This window comes from Schistocerca americana, chromosome 3 (genome assembly GCF_021461395.2).
Source record: "Schistocerca americana isolate TAMUIC-IGC-003095 chromosome 3, iqSchAmer2.1, whole genome shotgun sequence".
Classification (NCBI taxonomy): domain Eukaryota; kingdom Metazoa; phylum Arthropoda; class Insecta; order Orthoptera; family Acrididae; genus Schistocerca; species Schistocerca americana.
In genome coordinates, this window is record NC_060121.1 from 174,455,696 (window position 1) to 174,472,804 (window position 17,109).

Consider the following 17,109-nt stretch of genomic DNA (forward strand, 5'->3'; position numbering starts at 1 on the left):
GGTACTGGCAGAAGTAAAGCTGTGAGGACGGGGCGTGAGTCGTGCTTGGGTAGCTCAGATGGTAGAGCACTTGCCCGCGAAAGGCAAAGGTCCAGAGTTCGAGTCTCGGTCCAGCACACAGTTTTAATCTGCCAGCGCACACTCCGCTGCAGAGTGAAAATCTCATTCTGGACGTCTTTCCCATTGCTGTAAGTACACCTGAGCCAGCACAGGAAGCCTGCTCTGTTAGAACTAGAATCGATCTTCCTGAAAGGTTCCAGAGAAGCGCGGAAGGTGCGTTCGTTGGTCACTGGGAGTTCCATCGTTGCCGAGCAATGAAGCCTCTTGAGAAAATAGGAGGCAGGGCGGGAAGGAGGACTGTTGTCCGCGGGGTTGTGGGTATACCAGCTGCACCTGAATGCAAATCGTGGCTTACACCAGTGACGCCTGACACTTAGATTCAGAAGCTATCTGCGGTTTCTACAGGCAGTTCGCTGCATTGTTGAAGACAACTATCCACGACCGTGTGGTGGAAGCTGAGCTAGCAATTTGCAACATTGTTCCCAAAGCCGATCATAGTCCTCTGGTTTGAAGCCGAGTGGAAGGCTTAACTAGTGTCTCAGTCGACTCTGTGACGATCTTGGATGCGTGTTTGCCGACCACCACTACTGGGTGGAGAACTGTAGGATCCCTGTTAATAACTCGGTCGTGCACTACATGCAAGAAGTGGCCACTAGGATAGCGGCATACATGTGGCGTGCACATATGGGTTGTTTTAGAATAGAGGAATCCCTCCACAGGGCTGGTAAATATTTTGATTACAGAGAGGGAAGAATAGTAGCCTCAACAATTTCAGAGAGAAATATTCCTCATGACAGAGCAATAAAAGAGAAAGTGAAATTAGTATATTTGAAGTACTTGGGAAGACCCCAGAACTACTCTTGTTTACGGACAGTAATAATTCCCTTAAGGTGTTAGGAACAGAAAGCTGGCTGAAACCAGATGTTGATAGCAACGAAGTTCTGAAGTCAGCTTGGAATGAACACTGCAAAGATCCATGTAGGTTGGACGTCAATGATGGGGAGGCTTTTATAGCCGTAAATAATACAATAAGATCTAAGAGGTTAATACAGATTTCGAATGCGAAATAGTTTAGCTGAAAATAATTTTAAAAAGCGGATCAGGCATGATAATCGAATCCTATTATAGACCCCCGCCTTACGAGCATTGTTGACGGTACATTTCGAGAAAAACCTGGAGAATATTGCGCGTAAATTTCTTGGTCGTGTTGGGTTAGGGGGAGACTTCAACTTACCAGCCGTAGGGACTTCAGGGTTAGGGCGGATAGGGGGGACAGAAAATCGTTTGAAATTGTTCTACATGCCTTGTCCGAAAGATATCTCGAGTAATTAATCAGAGAACCGTCTCGTGAGGTTACTAAGAAGACTGAACTTTTCATCTCATCGTAGAGCAGAGAATCAGTGATCATAAGGCCGTTATAGCATCGCTGGCTACGTGGGTCGACAAAATTATAAAGGAAGACAGGATGATACTGTATTTATGATCCCGTTGTGGCGGGTATTCCGTCTTCATTTGACCGCCCACCATAATACTCTATGTGATGAAAAGTATCCGTACACCTCCAAAAACATACGTTTTTCATATTAGGTGCATTGTGCAGCCACCTACTGCCAAGGTACTCCGTATCAGCGACCCCAGTAGTCACTAGAAATCGTGAGTGAGCAGAATGGGGCGCTCCGCGTAACTCACGGACTTCGAACGTGGTCAGGTGATTAGGTGTCACTTGTGTCTTACGTCTGCACGCGAGATTTCCACACTCCTAAACATCCCTAGGTCCACTGTTTCCGATGTGATGGTGAAGTGGAAACGTGAGGGGACACGTACAGCACAAAAGCGTACAGGCTGACCTCGTCTTTTGACTGACGGAGACTGCCGACAGTTGAAGAGGGTCGTAATGTGTAATAGGCAGACATCTATCCAGACCATCACGCAGTAATTTCAAACTGCATCAGGATCCACAGCAAGTACTATGACAGTTCGGCGGGAGGTGAGTAAACTTTGATTTCATGGTCGGGCGGCTGCTCATAAGCCACACATCACGCTGGTAAATGCCAAACAACGCCTCGCTTGGTGTAAGGAGTGTAAACATTGGACGATTGAACAGTGGAAAAACGTTGTGTGGAGTGACTTATCATGGTACACAATGTGGCGATCCGATGGCAGGGCGAATGCCCGGTGAACGTCATCTGCCAGCGTGTGTATTGCCAACAGTGAAATTCGGAGGCGGTGGTGTTATGGTGTGGTCGTGTTTTTCATGGAGGGGGCTTGCACCCCTTGTTGTTTTGTGTCGCACTATCGCAGCACAGCCCTACACTGATGCTTGAAGCACCTTCTAGCTTCCCGCTGTTGAAGAACAATTCGGGGATGGCGATTGTATCTTTCAACACAATCGAGCACCTGTTCATAATGCACTGCCTGTGGCGGAGTGGTTACACGACAGTAACATCTCTGTAATGGACTGGCCTGCACAGAGTCCTGACCTTAATCCTACATAACACTTTTGGAATGTTTTGGAATGTCGACTTCGTGCCAGGCCTCGCCGATCGACATCGATACCTCTCCTCAGTCCAGCACTCCTCGAAGAATGGGCTGCCATTCCCCAAGAAACCTTCCAGCACCGGATTGAACGTATGCCTGCGAGAGTGGAAGCTGTCACATGGCTAAGGATGGGCCAATACCATATTGAATTCCAGCATTACCGATGGAGGGCGCCACAAATTCTGAGTCACTTTCAGCCAGGTGTCCGGATACTTTCGATCACATTGTGTATGTGCGTAGGCAACAATAACTCTAAGCAGAAAATAAAAATTGCCATTTCTTTCCGTACATGTGGTGACGGACGCAGTGGTAAGATAAGTTGACAATTTGTGTCTGATGGGAGGTGTGCTAGGGTAATCCGTGCAGCTGCGGTGAGCAGTGTGTCTGGATGGCGCAGTGGTCAGCGCATCTGCCTAGTAAGGAGGAGATATCGGTTCAGATCCTGATCCGGCACAAATTTTCAACTTTTTCCTTTGATTTAAATCAATGCCCACTAACAGCTTATGTAATTAATTCCTTTGAGTATTTATTTCCTTATAATATTGTAAAAATTAGGCTGCCATATACCCTTCGTTCCAAGAAAGCAAGCTGTTCACATGGTATCATTACTTTCGTAGGTACAATTATGTGAACAACATAGGGAACAATGTCTGATATGTTTGCAAAGCTATGGTGTCATAGTATTATAGAGTAATGGAGGTGGTTAAGACGTGTCACTTGCTGTCAACTGTCCTTAGTTATGCGAATAGTATGAGTGAAGAGTTTGGAAACGTAAATAATGTATACAGTCATCGCGGTGCATACTGCCAACAATTACTGGTTCACTGCGTTTCACTGTTGAAGTTGGATGCCTCAGACCGCTGGTTAGTTGCGCGTAGTGTTTCTAGCCCTGCAGTTGGTGCACAAAGGTTTGAAAAAGTTCAACGCAGTAATGAGCGTATAAGCTCGGAAAAAGTGAAGTACACTCAAAACTACAAAACTGAGCGGGAAAGTGAACCCCCCCCCCCCCCCACACACACACACACAAAAAACCACCCATTCGAGTTGCAGATAATTTTTCACGTTCTAAGGTGTATGAAAGTAAAAATATTACTTCTGGAGGGAAAACTATTCTTCATAGACATGTGGAAACGCAGAGGCATGTGCAATGGGCTGCAAGACCGATAGGGCAGAGAACTTCTAACTTCACTTTCGTTCCAGGACTGAAATGTGAACAATTAACTTAAGGAGACGGTAATATGGCTCTGTGCATTCATAGGTGAACACTACGTATCGTGCAACGTTATAGAACATTTGCCTGCGTTACTGAAGTCAGTAGCTTTCGATTCAGAAATTGCCCTAAAATTTACATGTGGTAGAGCGAAAGCAACTGCAATGTGGAACATGTTACAGGTGGCGAAAGTACAGACACGCCAAGTTATCCGCTTCGCAAATTTAAGTTTTCAGTAACTGTTTATGAATCAGCTGATCTCAGTTGTAGGCCTACCAATCAGTTGTGCGATGTTGCTATAGTGGACGTAGGACATGGAAGGATAAGGCATGCATTTTTTGATATGACTGCAGCAACTGAGACAAATGCTGTAAATCTTTACAACAGTCTGATTGGATGCCTAAACTTGGACAATATACCAAATAAGGAAAACTTAATAAGTTTTACTGCCGAAGGAGCTAGTATTACAATGAGCAAGTATAGCCTCCTGTCTAACCCTCTGAAAAGAAATTTTCCTAGGATTGCCACCCGCACAGATTGTCCTGGTGTTTAAAGTACAGTCCAGGATCCCGGGTAAAGGGACTCGAGACACACTTTCGTCCAGCCTTGTTCCGAATTTTCGAGTTAAGCGAACGACGAGAAAGAATGTGTATAATTTCCTCATCCAATCATTAAACATGATTCAAACTACGCATTTTCCTGTTAAATGAGAGATTATTTATTGGGCAGTTAAGTTGTCAGCATGTTCCATGTTTTGTTTGAGCATTTTACGGAAAGGATCTGCGTTCGCAAAAGTTGATTCGGCCTTCCTCCAATGATGAAGATAGTTCCTCAAGTTCGTTTATCCCCAAGAAGAAAATTCAACAAAGAATAGTTAAGATTTTTCCACATGGCTGATGAAAGAAAACGACTTCACAGCAAAGTGTGCGATTTTCCCCGCCTCGTTTTAAAGGAAGAAAAACTGTATTGATCATTAGAAGACACAAAAACACATTCTGAGACGACAGCAGTGTTGTAAAACAACAATTACAATTTTATTTGAGAAAAAATATACGTCTGAACAGTGTAAAACACTGCCTTAGCTACAAATCATTGGACAGCCAAATGAAATCGTATCATCCCTCGTTGGCAGACAGTAATATTGTATCTATAATTTCCTGCAGGAGAACTAAGGCAACGGTTAGCCCGCCCGGCTAGCCGCACAGTCTAACGCGCTGCTTCCTGAGCGGTAAGGCGTACCGGCCACCGGCACGAATCCGCTCGGCGGATTAGTGCCGAGGTCCGGTGTGCCGGCCTGCCTGTGGATGGTTTTTAAGGCGGTTTTCCATCTGCCTCAGCGAATGCGGGCTGGTTCCCCTTATTCCGCTTCAGTTACACTATGTCGGCGATTGCTGCGCAAACGTTTGGTGTTACACGTTCCCGGGGGAGGGGGTTCACTGGAGGCCAAACCGCACAATAACCCTGGGTTCGGTGTGAGGCGGCGGTGGGGTGAGTGGACTGCTGTACCCTGTTGTGGGGTTGTGAACCACTGAGGGCCACGGCAGGGACGAAGCATCTCCGTCGTTTCTAGGTCCCCGGTTCAATACACAATGCAAGGCAACGGTTATCTCGGAAAACGTTCTAGGCCCATACAGTCGAGATGTAGTCGTAGGCACGCTTCACAAAGCCTTTTATTTTTCTGTGTTCTCAGATGCTCCAAACCGAGGAAATACAAAACCTTACACTCAACGCAAGTTCAGTACTTCGATGTTAATCGCGGGATACGCCAGAGATTGCTAGGTTTTTATGAAGACTCCAAGAAAACCCCATAGACGCTTTCCCAACAAATTGAATCTCAACCTGGGTGAGGATCAGTTACACAATGAATTCTGTGATTTCTAGAATGCATACGCTGGAGTCGATAAAAGAAAACCGAAAGACTAGATTTGGGTACATTTCTCTTAGCAGCAGACCACAACTGACGCCTCCCATTCCCAGCTGCTTAGGCTTATACTTATTTTTAATTCCTACCAGTAACTCATTTGCTGAAAGTATCTTCAGTATAATGAAAAAATAGTGTCCAGAAGAAAGAAATCGGATGTCCGCGGCCTTAATGAAAAGAAAACATGAAATAAAAGTGAACTTTTCTGTAAGTTGTAGCGAATTATTAAAATTTTTGAAAGAGAAAGGGGATAACGAAGGACTACTGAAAGCAGCAAAGACCAAAGCAATACATGCTTTCAAAAATACGAAACAGTTATGTTATTGTTAGACATTTTCTTCAAGATTTTTATCTCTTTTTTGTCTGAACTTTGAATTGAACTTATTTTATGCCTGTAAATGTCCATTTAAAAATTCATTTCATGTTTAAGTGGCGAATCCATAATTATAAATAAGAATGAAAAGGAGAAGACTTCCTTTTTTATTTTTGTGTTAACGTAATATTAAAACTCAATTTTGATATGTTTAGACCATGTAAATATAAAAACTGTTTAATATTACTTATGATACTTGTGGCAAACTATTAACGTTTTCTTCATTCCATATGCTAGAAACGTAGTCCAGCTCAGGGTTTCTTGAAAAGTGGCATCCCTAATTAAAGCTGTGAGAGCTATGTCAGGGTAGCATTGTTTGCGAATAGCATGGTTCCGGTTTTGAACCTTGGTCCGACAAACAGTTTTTATCTATTAGAAACTTTCAGAACGTACTTTACCCCCTTTTTCGAATAGCGGTATAAGTCTTTGTCTCGGGGCGAAATTACAACGATATAACAATTTTTTAGATACGTCATAAAAATTTCTTTTTCGCTGCGTAATAGTTTTACGATACCTGTTCGCTCATCCTGGGTAGGCGAAAACTTTTATTGACATATGAAGTGAACACTCGGAAACATTAGAAAGCAGAAATAAAAACAGAATATCTGCAGCTAATGCATCCTGTACAAAGCACTGTGAAGTGCATGTTAGAGGATATCACGAGTTAGGGTTTCTTCCCGTTCTAATCGCGTATGGCGAGCGGTAACAGTGACTGCTTAAATTCTTCTATGTTAGCTACCTGATTAACCAGGTCTTGTCTTCACGGTCCGTAGAGGCGGCGTATGTAGTGAGCTGAAGATTATCTCTAAGTTCTCATTTAATGTGGTCCTTGAAATGTCGTAAGCAGACTTTCACAGGACAATTGACGTGAATCCTCAAGTGTTTGCCATTTCATATTTAACCTCTGACCGTTCAATGCCCTGACTGTAAAAGTTAGGAAGCGCTGTTGTGACATCACTCTTAGGTAATTGCAGGACGAAAGGCACGTGTTCACACAGGAAAAGCTCAGTCAAACACAAGCGTAGTAATTGTTTTGTCCATCATTTATCAGGGAGTCTACTTCCAGTTTAAGATTACAGCAAGGTAGTTGGCAGTCTTACCCAGCATGGACACCAGCGAGACGAGAGGGTGGCGCCGGTCCACCCTGAAGTTGGCGCTCGTGTTGGAGTTGACCCTCGGGTACCAGAGGCCAGCCGCCTTGATGAGCGTCCGCAGGTGCTTGCTCTGTTGGGAGAAACGTGTTTAGCTTATTTCCTGAACGTCTAACACTATATTCAGTAGAATAACCAAGGTATTCAGATTTCGATCTCGATGTCCAAAATTTGTTTAGGCAATTTCCCAATGTTTCGCCATACGCAGTATTCGGCAGTTGGTGGCCCAGGTCCAGAGACTCACCTTGGCCCGCAGCTCGGCCTCCATGCCGCGGACGGACCCCCACTCGGCGACCTGCATCAGCCCGTCGGTCGCAATCTGGCCCTCACCCCAGAAGGAGAAGTTGCGCTCGTGCGTCGCCCCGATCACGTCGCTGAAGTGCGTGAGCCACAGCGAAAATGGGAAGTCCTTGGGGTGGGTCTTGTTCGACCAGATGCCCTCGAACACCATCTGAAACCACGTCCAAAACCGTGCTGTAACTTAGGCTTCAAGTGCAGTTCGAGAAACAACTCTTAAAACAACGTAGCTTATAAAAGTTTCTGGGGCTTTCTCATAGTGAATACAGGATATATGACTCCGGCGAAATATCTTCAGACTCTCAGAAGAATATGATAATTCCAATACCAAAGAATCCGACCTGAGGGAATATCAGTTTGGGTCCTGGGAAATTAGGTAATGCTGACCCTAGGACATCTCAGAAAATAGGTTGAAGAAAAACAAACCCACACTTGCAGCATCTGAAGGTTCAATAAAAAGCTTTTGAGAATGTAGACTGGAAAACGCTCTTCGAAATTCTCTCGCTGTCAGTGATAAAATATGGGGTCTGAAAGGTTGTCTGCAACATATATAGAAACCAGACGGCCTTTATAAGAGTCGAACGACATCAAAGGAAGATGATAGCTGAGAAGGGGAGGACAAGGTTGGAATCAATCCACCACGTTTTCAAGCTTCTGAAAAGCTGATAATTAGTGCAGGAAACAAAAGAGAAGTCTGAAAGAGAAATTGAAGTTCATGGGAAAGAAATAAATGTGTGATGACCAGATCCAGCAGCCTGCATTTTTCAGCGGCATAGCGGAAAAATGCTACGCTTAAACTGTTATGGCAGGAAGTTTTTGGAACGAGAATACCGCAACTCAGAGTGCCATATTTCGTATAAGCAGTAACCGGTCAGGAGCTGAGAGGAATATGCAAACCTTCTTTAAAGAACGCCAGCCATCACTGTTTCCATATCCAGCAATGTCATCCATCGAAAATGTTTGGGATTTGTTCGTCACGTTCCTCACGCAACACTATTGATCGTAGACTCCTGTACAAATTGCCTAGATTGTGCTATGCGAACATCCCCACACTTCCTTAAGTTTCATGCTATTATTTAGAGGCTCTGACTGTGCCACTTGGGAGCATCACATCGTACTGAAATTCAGACATTATGTAGAGTTTTGTAATTCCAATTATTTGTGTAATCTGTAAGTTATAGAAGGTAAATGCAACGATACATTGCTAGTTCAGGAATATGTGCATAAGATATACAGACTGCCGGATCAAGTCATGACGCAAACACTTGTTGGTCTTGTGCGAGGATGAACGGTTAGGTGTTCAGTCGAGAGGCTGTCGCAAAAATATTTTCATGCAGGATCCTCCACGTGTGTAGAATATAGCAAAACGTATCCTTCGGAGCACAGGACAGTTTCTTATACTGTAAAATATTCCCAACTTTACTGTGGCGGCATTCCCATTGCCGTTACAGACTCAAGAGCTGGCATCGTGTATAAATGTGTTGTGTCCAGCATGGAGCCGATGTGCAGGTCTTCTCCTAATTCATTTGAAGTGGTCTGACTTCGGAGCCTGCTAGGCCGGCTTAAGGTCTAGTGATTTTCGCATGACATCACCACGTCTTTCCCAGCACCTGTTAGCGATAAACTAGGGAGAGGAAGCAGCTCTTTCCATAGCAATATGTTAGTAGTAGAAGGGAATGGAATGAGAACGCCATTATGCAGCTCCTAAAGTTATTGTAGTTCAGGTCAGCCTATTATGTAAACAACTGTTTTCTATAAATGCCCAAATATGTCTCAGCATCTTTGTGACATCATCGATGTGTCCTTTTATTCAGTTCTGTAAAATGTAAACATTTTTAAGTAATAAATATTGCAACAATATTAGGACTAGAACAGTTTTTGTCAGTTGTTATTATTACCTTAATTTTTCTACAATGTTGCGTTCCATAGGATCCTCTTTACCTTACTGTATATTGGTAGCTTCTCATGTGCAGTTAAATGATGTTACTGTGAGTTTGGTTGGCGAGTTAACAAACCACTTTTCCTAAAAACGTAATTTTGTTGCGTTTAAATATTTCGCGACTATATTTTACCATTACTTACTTATCCGTTCTCTCCTGAATTCTCAACTGTCGTGGAAATGCATGCGCAGTCACTGTTGCTGTTCACTTGCTTTCGTATTAGTTTGCTGCCGATTCAGAACTTTGTCCACTTTATTCCTCTGTCCCTTCCTTCCCCTCCCCCCTCTCTCTCTCTCTCTCTCTCTCTCTCTCTCTCTCTCTCTGTGTGTGTGTGTGTGTGTGTGTGTTTATCTGTTTGTGTCGTCTTTCCTGTACGGCTCTTTTAGTGTGTTTAGTTGTACTCCATTGCATAGTATATCGTAGTGTAGTCGTTTACAGTCTGATTTACTTCAGCTAATGATTCTCTAAGTGGAAGTTTTCTTCTGTTATAGTTGTGTAGAGTAGGTTGTGGGTGGTTTCTAATATCTTTAAATCTTTTTCTATTTTAGTTAGGTGACAGTTATGGGCTATTATGTGGCCAGCAAGTGTGCTATTGGAGCAGTTACTTTTTAGATTTCTAAATATCTTGTTTTAAAGTTCATGCATGTTTGCCCCATGCATAGTGACTGACAAGAGTCGCATGTAAGGTCGTAAATGCGTAATCTGTCCATTATGACTGAGGGAGTTGCCTGTGTTCTAAGATTTTTCTGTGTTCTGTTGTCTGTTTTGTACCCTATTAGAAATCTCTGTTTCTTTAAAATGTTGTAATTCTGTGAACTATTTTATTACTGTAGGAAAGTACGTGCCATTTTGGTTTTTGTGCGTGTGTTTTTGCCCTGTAAGTCCTGTGTGTGGTCATCGTGTGATGAGTTGTTCTGTGTTGTTGTGCAATGTCTTGCGTGCATATGACCTGTTCATTCCCTGACCATTTACATATTTTTCGGTATAGTTTCTCTATCATATGGGTATGATAAGCCTGCTCGTAAGCCTCTTTGCCTGAAGGTCGAAATGTTTAAACGTAATTTTGGGAGTTTCTTGCAGATCGCAAAATACAAGTTAGATGGCAACAACCCTTCCTGTAGGTAGGAAATTGCGTGGCCTCTGGGGTGGAGGTTGTGTTTAAAAGTGTTTAGCAATTCTGAAGTCAGTTGTCACTGATATTCTAAGTTATTTTTCCGATACAGAAGGCATACAGTAACTCGAAAATGCGTTCCCGTTTGTGTGTGTGTGTGTGTGTGTGTGTGTGTGTGTGTGTGTCATTCAGATTCGTCATTTCCTAGTTCTCTAGGAGATAGTTATGCTGTAGTGAGTGTAAACTTGCCTCATAGCACACACGAAGCCGTTTGCTAGCTTAGGTGATATTTAATGTAAGAGGCGGACTTAGTAAGATGTAACAGAATCTAATAAATCATATTTGCACGGCGAAAAGTTGAAGTTTTTGTGTGACTTCCGACCTACTGAGTTTGAAGTGTTACCCAGTTCTGTCCTTGTGAATATTGTCGGTTGAAGTTGCTTGGTACCATTTGGAGGCGGTGTATTGACCAATAGCGCTGTTCGTTTTCCAGTTCAATGACCCATACTCAAAAACTCTCTGAATGCAGTTAGACAGCTACAGGCAATTAATCATTGATTTGTCGCGCACACAAGTTTAAACCTGTCTCTTGGGTCAAAGCGAGGCTGGAGACTCTTTTTCAGACTATTTCGTAAAAGCAGCAGTGCGGAAGACCGATCCGAGTCTGCCAATAAATGTTTCCTAATTAATCCTCAGATAAATACGAGGGGCGTTTGAAAAGACCGTACAAATTCCGAGAGGTAGCACCACTGGTGCGTATCGAGGTCATGTTTAGTTAGTAGCATCTTTGGGAAGAACGCACACCAAGTTCAGTCATATTGGTCTATTTATTTGTGTTTGTCAATCGTGTGAATCAAGGAAGTCGAGTGATTGTCAAAAAATGGTCGAAAAAGAATTTCGTGTGGTGATTAAACATTACTTTATCAAAGGAAAAACGCCTCAGGAGACTAAAGAGAAGCTTGATAAACATTACGGTGACTCTGCACCTCCGATTAGAACAGTCTATAAGTGGTATCAAAATTTTCTGAGTAGCCATATGGGCACAAGTTATGCTGAACGTTCTGGACGCCCTGTGGAGGTTACGACTCCAGAAATCATTGATAAAATCCATGATATGACGATGGATGTCAGAAGAGTTAAGGTGCGTGAGATTGCTAGTCCTGCGGGCATCTCAAATGAATGGGTACATGATATTTTGCATAAACATTTGGACGTGAGATAACTATCCGCAAGATGGGTTCCGTGATTCTCACGCTTGACCAAAAACGGAATCGTGTGAATTGGTGCAAGGATGGTTTGCAGCTGTTCAGGAAGAATCCGCAGGACTTTAAGCGTCGTTTCGTCACTGTGGATAAAACATGGATACATTAGTATACTTCTGAGACCAAACAACAATCTAAACAATGGGTTACCACGGGAGAATCTGCACCAAAAAGGCGAAGACACGTCCTTCGGCCGGAAAGGTTATGGCGAGAGTCTTTTGGGATTCGCAAGGGATAATCCTCATCAACTATCTGGAAAAGGGTAAAACTATTGCAGATGCATATTATTCATCGTTATTGGACCGTTTGAAAACCGAGCTGCAAGAAAAACGCCGGCGATTTGACAGCAAAAGAGATTTTCCATCACGACAATGCACCAGCACACACCTCAGCAGTTGTGGTCACATAATTAATGGAAATAGGATTCCAACTCGTGTTTCAGGACGACAAATGCATCACCTGTAAGGACGGGTTTACCCCATGAGCTGAGCTACCTTGTATTTGGCCTCATCGCAGGCACAGCACTCGAAGTCGTCGTCCTCCTTCTTGGACTCGTCCTGGGAGGGCAGCTCGCACAGCTGTCGGCTCAGGCTGCCGTCGTCCGCGTACCAGTTGTTCGGGTCCTCAAACACCATGGCCCTGCAGCATTCGGTGTCACACTAAAGTAATGCAGTCACACACGTCTAGCAGGAAACAGTACAATTTGACAATGAAGTCACAGAATCACTGTATGCGTTTTTGTATTTGCGGCAACTGAAGAGAGTGAAAGAGATTAAGAGAAAAGTAGAATGGCTTTGAGTGATTTTGGTAAACAAGATATGATTTTCAGCACCAAGCGCCTGATGTTTCTGAAAGGGAAAGTTTACAATCACTGTTTATTGCCAGTTTTGGCTTAGACAGTGAGATTTGGACTTTTAATGTGAAAACTATTCAAAACCTGAGGGTTGCTAAGTTAACTACAGAGAGACACCTACCTGTTGGTAATTTTTATGAGAGACAGGAAAGCAAACAAATCGATTACAGAACAACCTCCAGTTGAAGACGTAACTTACTCGTATAAGTATATCATATGTACTTAGTAAGATCAGATCCTGTAGTAACCGGGCAGAGAGTCGTTGGGTAGTTGTGTTAGGAATGCGTGGTTTTTTAGATTCGAGCACCCGTGCAGTTTTCTGTAGACAGTGAGTCGTTTGATTCGCGTGGAGGCTGTCGGAATCTTGGGTTAGGTCCATGTACTGCCCATAAATAGTGCACCACATCGCAGAGCGATCTGTTCTAAACGGCGGGGGAGGGGGGGGGGGGCGTAGCGTACAGTAAGAGCTGCTCAACAGCAAACACGTTTCCGCCACTCTGCGCAATACGTACCGTGGATGGAGGATTTCCCTGGCGATGCAAGTGCGAGAAGGATATGGCTGTAGAAATGCTACAGAAAAGACTCTGTGAGTGGTGCAAATGCTAGAATATGTTCTCGTCATTTCAATAGTACTGAGCGCACGAGCGATGGGACACAGTATCTCCCCAAGGTAGCGATGAATTGAGGATTTTCCCATACGACCATTTCACGAGTGTACCATGAATATCAGGAATCCGATAAAACATCAAATCTCCGACATCGCTGCGACCGGAAAAAGATCCTGCAAGAACGGGACCAAAGACGACTGAAGAGAATCGTTTTACATGACAGAAGTGCAACCCTTCCGCAAATTGCTACAATTTCAATGCTGGGCCATCAAAAAGTGTCAGCGAGTGAACTATTCAATGAAACATCATTGATATGGGCTTTTGGAGCCAGAAGACCACTCATAACTGCACGACCCAAAGCTTTACCTCTCACCTGGGCCCATCAACCCCGACATTGGACTGTTGATGACTGGAAACTTGTCCGATAGGATGAGTCTCGTTTCAAATAGTATCGAGCGGATGGACGTGTACGGGTATGGAGACAACCTCTGAATCCGTGGACCGTGCATGTCAGCAGGGGACTGTTCAAGCTGGTGGAGGTTCGGTAATGGTGTGGGGCATGTGCAGTTGGAGTGTTATGGGACCCCTGATACGTCTAAATACGACTCTAACAGGTGACACATACTTAAGCATCCTGTCTGATTACCTGCATCCATTCACGTCCATTGTGCATTCCGACGGACTTGGGCAATTCCAGCAGGACAATACGACACTACACACATCCAGAATTTCTACAGATTGGCTCCAGTAGTACTTCCCTGAGTTTAAACATTTCCGTTGGCCACCAAACTCCCCAGACATGAACATTATTGAGGATGTCTGGGATGCCTTGCAACGTGCTGTTCAGAAGAGATATTCGCCCCCTCGTACTCTTACAAATTTATGGGCAGCCCTGCAGGATTCGTGGTGTCAATTCTCTCCAGCAATACTTCAGACATCAGTCGAGTTCAGAACACGTCGTATGCGGCACTTCTGCGTGGGGGCTCTACACGCTATTAGGGAGGTGTACGAGTTTCTTTGGCTCTTCAGTGTACTAGCGCCAGCCATAGTCCACCACGTGCAACAGAGTAAAGGAAAGAACGTTTCAACAAAAGTGAAAGCCATAGAAGAGGCATAGAGACTTCAAAAAAGCTTTTATCACGGAATAAGTGTGTTGATAAATGCACAGTTACAGATGAAGTGTTTGTAATTATCTGGAGAAAGTCAGTTTACTGAATTCCGTTGGGGCCTTGCACAGCAGAAATGCTCGTCTGGAAAGCAAATGCAATAAACTGCGAGCAGGTAACAAAGGTCTTCGAAGTCAGTTGTCATCAACGAAACGACATCTGCAGGATGACGAATGGAATAAAAACGCAATTGTGTCTCGTGAAATTCATCGAATACTGGACAAAATATTTTCATCTAGTCATATCAGAAGTGTGTTACAAGGGTCAAAATTGGTTTGATGGGACAGAGAGGACATCTGAAAATCGATTACTTTGCGTATCCTCTACCTGCAGTACGAACCTTGCTTTCTTGGATAAACCGCAGTTTCAGTTGCCATCCAGGTATTTTGAAGGATGTTTTAGTAATGATGTAATTGCAGGCTGGAACACTGACTGATAGGGAAGGTATTTGTGTTTTGTTATTTGATGAAATGAACATTGATAGCAAAATTTGTTATGAGCAGTATGATGAGAGGAGACTTGGACCTCACAGCAATGTCTTTGTTGTTATGGCGCGAAGAAGCAGCCCATCTACTTCAGGTTTGATATTCAAATGATAGCTGCACTCTTGACCGAAATAACTGTCTCGTTGGCTAGTATTTGCTTTAATGTCGTGGCTGCCCTAACAGACTTGGTGCAAACACTACTTCTGTCTGGAAGGATCTTGGTGTTACTCACAAAAACACTCGTTTCCCGCACACAAGTAACTCTCTGATACGTGTGTGGGTGTTCGCTCACGTCCCACATTCGCTAAAACTTTTGAGAAACCAATGCATTGTATTCGGAAACAAGGCAGATACAAAAGCTGTATTCGAGAACTGTTAATTTTGTACAGTGCGAGATGAAAATATGCCCTACGTTATCTCATCAATACATTACAGAGAACGACAGCGAGTGCACTCAGCAGCTCAATTTCAATATCACACAACTGCATAGGGGATTCGTTATTTAATGCTGAAGAAGAGCACACCAATAATTTCATACAGATGGTGGATGAGACCTTCGATGTGGTCAGTTCAAGGGCTCGCGAAAGTAATAAACCATTAGCTTGTGGATTCGGCTTTCATTTTGAAGCCCAAGAGTAATGCCTACGTAAATTTTGTAAATGCTCTGAGAAAATAAGCGTTGGCTCCTCAAAGCATGGTCTACTATTTCAAAAAGGATTTTTGAAAACTATAATTTCACTCTTCAGTGACGTAGTAGCGGCTTATAATACTGAATATATTCTCACTGCAAGGCTAAATCAAGACTGCCTGGGGAACATTTTTCCGTTATAAGAGGCCTGGGATATTTTTATAATCATCTATCACCAGTTGAGGTATAGAGCTGTATAAGATTGTTGTTGTTGGGAGCAAACGCCCATGATGTTCTTCTATCTAATGCATCGTGTGTTGAGCCAGACGAAGAACGAAGATTTATGACTGCAAGGGCATTCGGCAGCATCCGGCCAGGTATGTCTCAGGCATTGGCAATGGTTGAAGCAGAGAAGGAGACCGAAGACCTAGATCTCACAGCAGTAGATTTCGATGTTTCACCAGTGTTATTGGCTTCCGACTGCAGCGTTGAAGGATTCAAATTTCTTGCTAGATATGCAGCATACCGATGCAGATAGTACGACAGATCACTGGGTATACCGACTGGCGAATTACTGACAATGCCAGAGGATACATCAAGTGGATGTCTTGGCATGATTTCTCGTGGAGGTTTGCTAGTACCCTCAGAAATGTGGCTTGAAATAGCTAGCAAATTTGAATTAATTTTTGCCAAGATCCACAGATGCGACAATTTGTCCAGGGAAACTGGAATCATTAAGAGCCTGTGCACTATACTTAGCGAGCGTTTCCCCACTGTTCACCCTTTACGCCAGAACGAGAACATTTATCCGATTACGCTGGCTGTCAACAAAAGACAAGGCAAACAACGAAGAGGAAACTCACCACCGCAAAGCAAGGAAGTGGCACTTGTAATCGGTTTAGGGTACAAATGAACAATATACGCGGAAATAAAGTTATGTAGGAATCTAGATTAGTGATAGAATTGAAGGTCGTTTGCCATTTTATTTCGTAGCAGAACCTCTTTGGTTGTCATCTATGGCACCCTTACAGCACAGAGGTATGTCGACGATGTTCTAAGTCCGTTTTGTTGCCCTTCATAGCAAGCCGACTTGGGCTTACATTTCAGCTATAATGCCCGCCCGCACACGGCGAGGGTTTCTACTGGTTTTCTTGGTGCTCGCCAAACGCTACCTTGGCTAGCAAAGACGTCGGTTCTCTCCCCATTTGAGAACATTTGACGTGCAGGGCCATCAAACTAGCTCGGGATTTTGGCGATCTAACGAGACATTTGGACAGAATTTGGCATCATATTCTTCAGGAGAATATCTAGAAACTGTGCCAATCACTGCCAAGTCGAATAACTGCTTGCGTAATGGTCAGATGTGGACAAACGAGTTATTGATTTGCTCAATTTGTGAAGCTCTTTATCTTGAATAAATGATCGAGTTTTTCTGAAATTGTAATAATTTGTTTGTTGTAAGTGTGCATTACATCTACCGATTTCCGTCCCATTTGGGTAATTCCT

At 43.6% G+C, this 17,109-nt stretch overlaps 1 protein-coding gene across 1 annotated transcript in view; it reads right to left on the reverse strand.

Annotated features, from left to right (window-relative positions):
* The window catches only part of LOC124605481 (spondin-1), a 216,365-nt gene that overhangs the window by 47,441 nt on the left and 151,815 nt on the right, over positions 1–17,109 (reverse strand). Inside the window, exons 4-6 of the mRNA XM_047137202.1 lie at positions 12,358–12,502; positions 7,498–7,704; positions 7,203–7,326 (exon numbers count right to left, since the gene is read on the reverse strand). Of these exons, the coding sequence (XP_046993158.1) occupies positions 7,203–7,326; positions 7,498–7,704; positions 12,358–12,502 (476 nt within the window). The remainder of the gene's footprint in view (positions 1–7,202; positions 7,327–7,497; positions 7,705–12,357; positions 12,503–17,109) is intronic.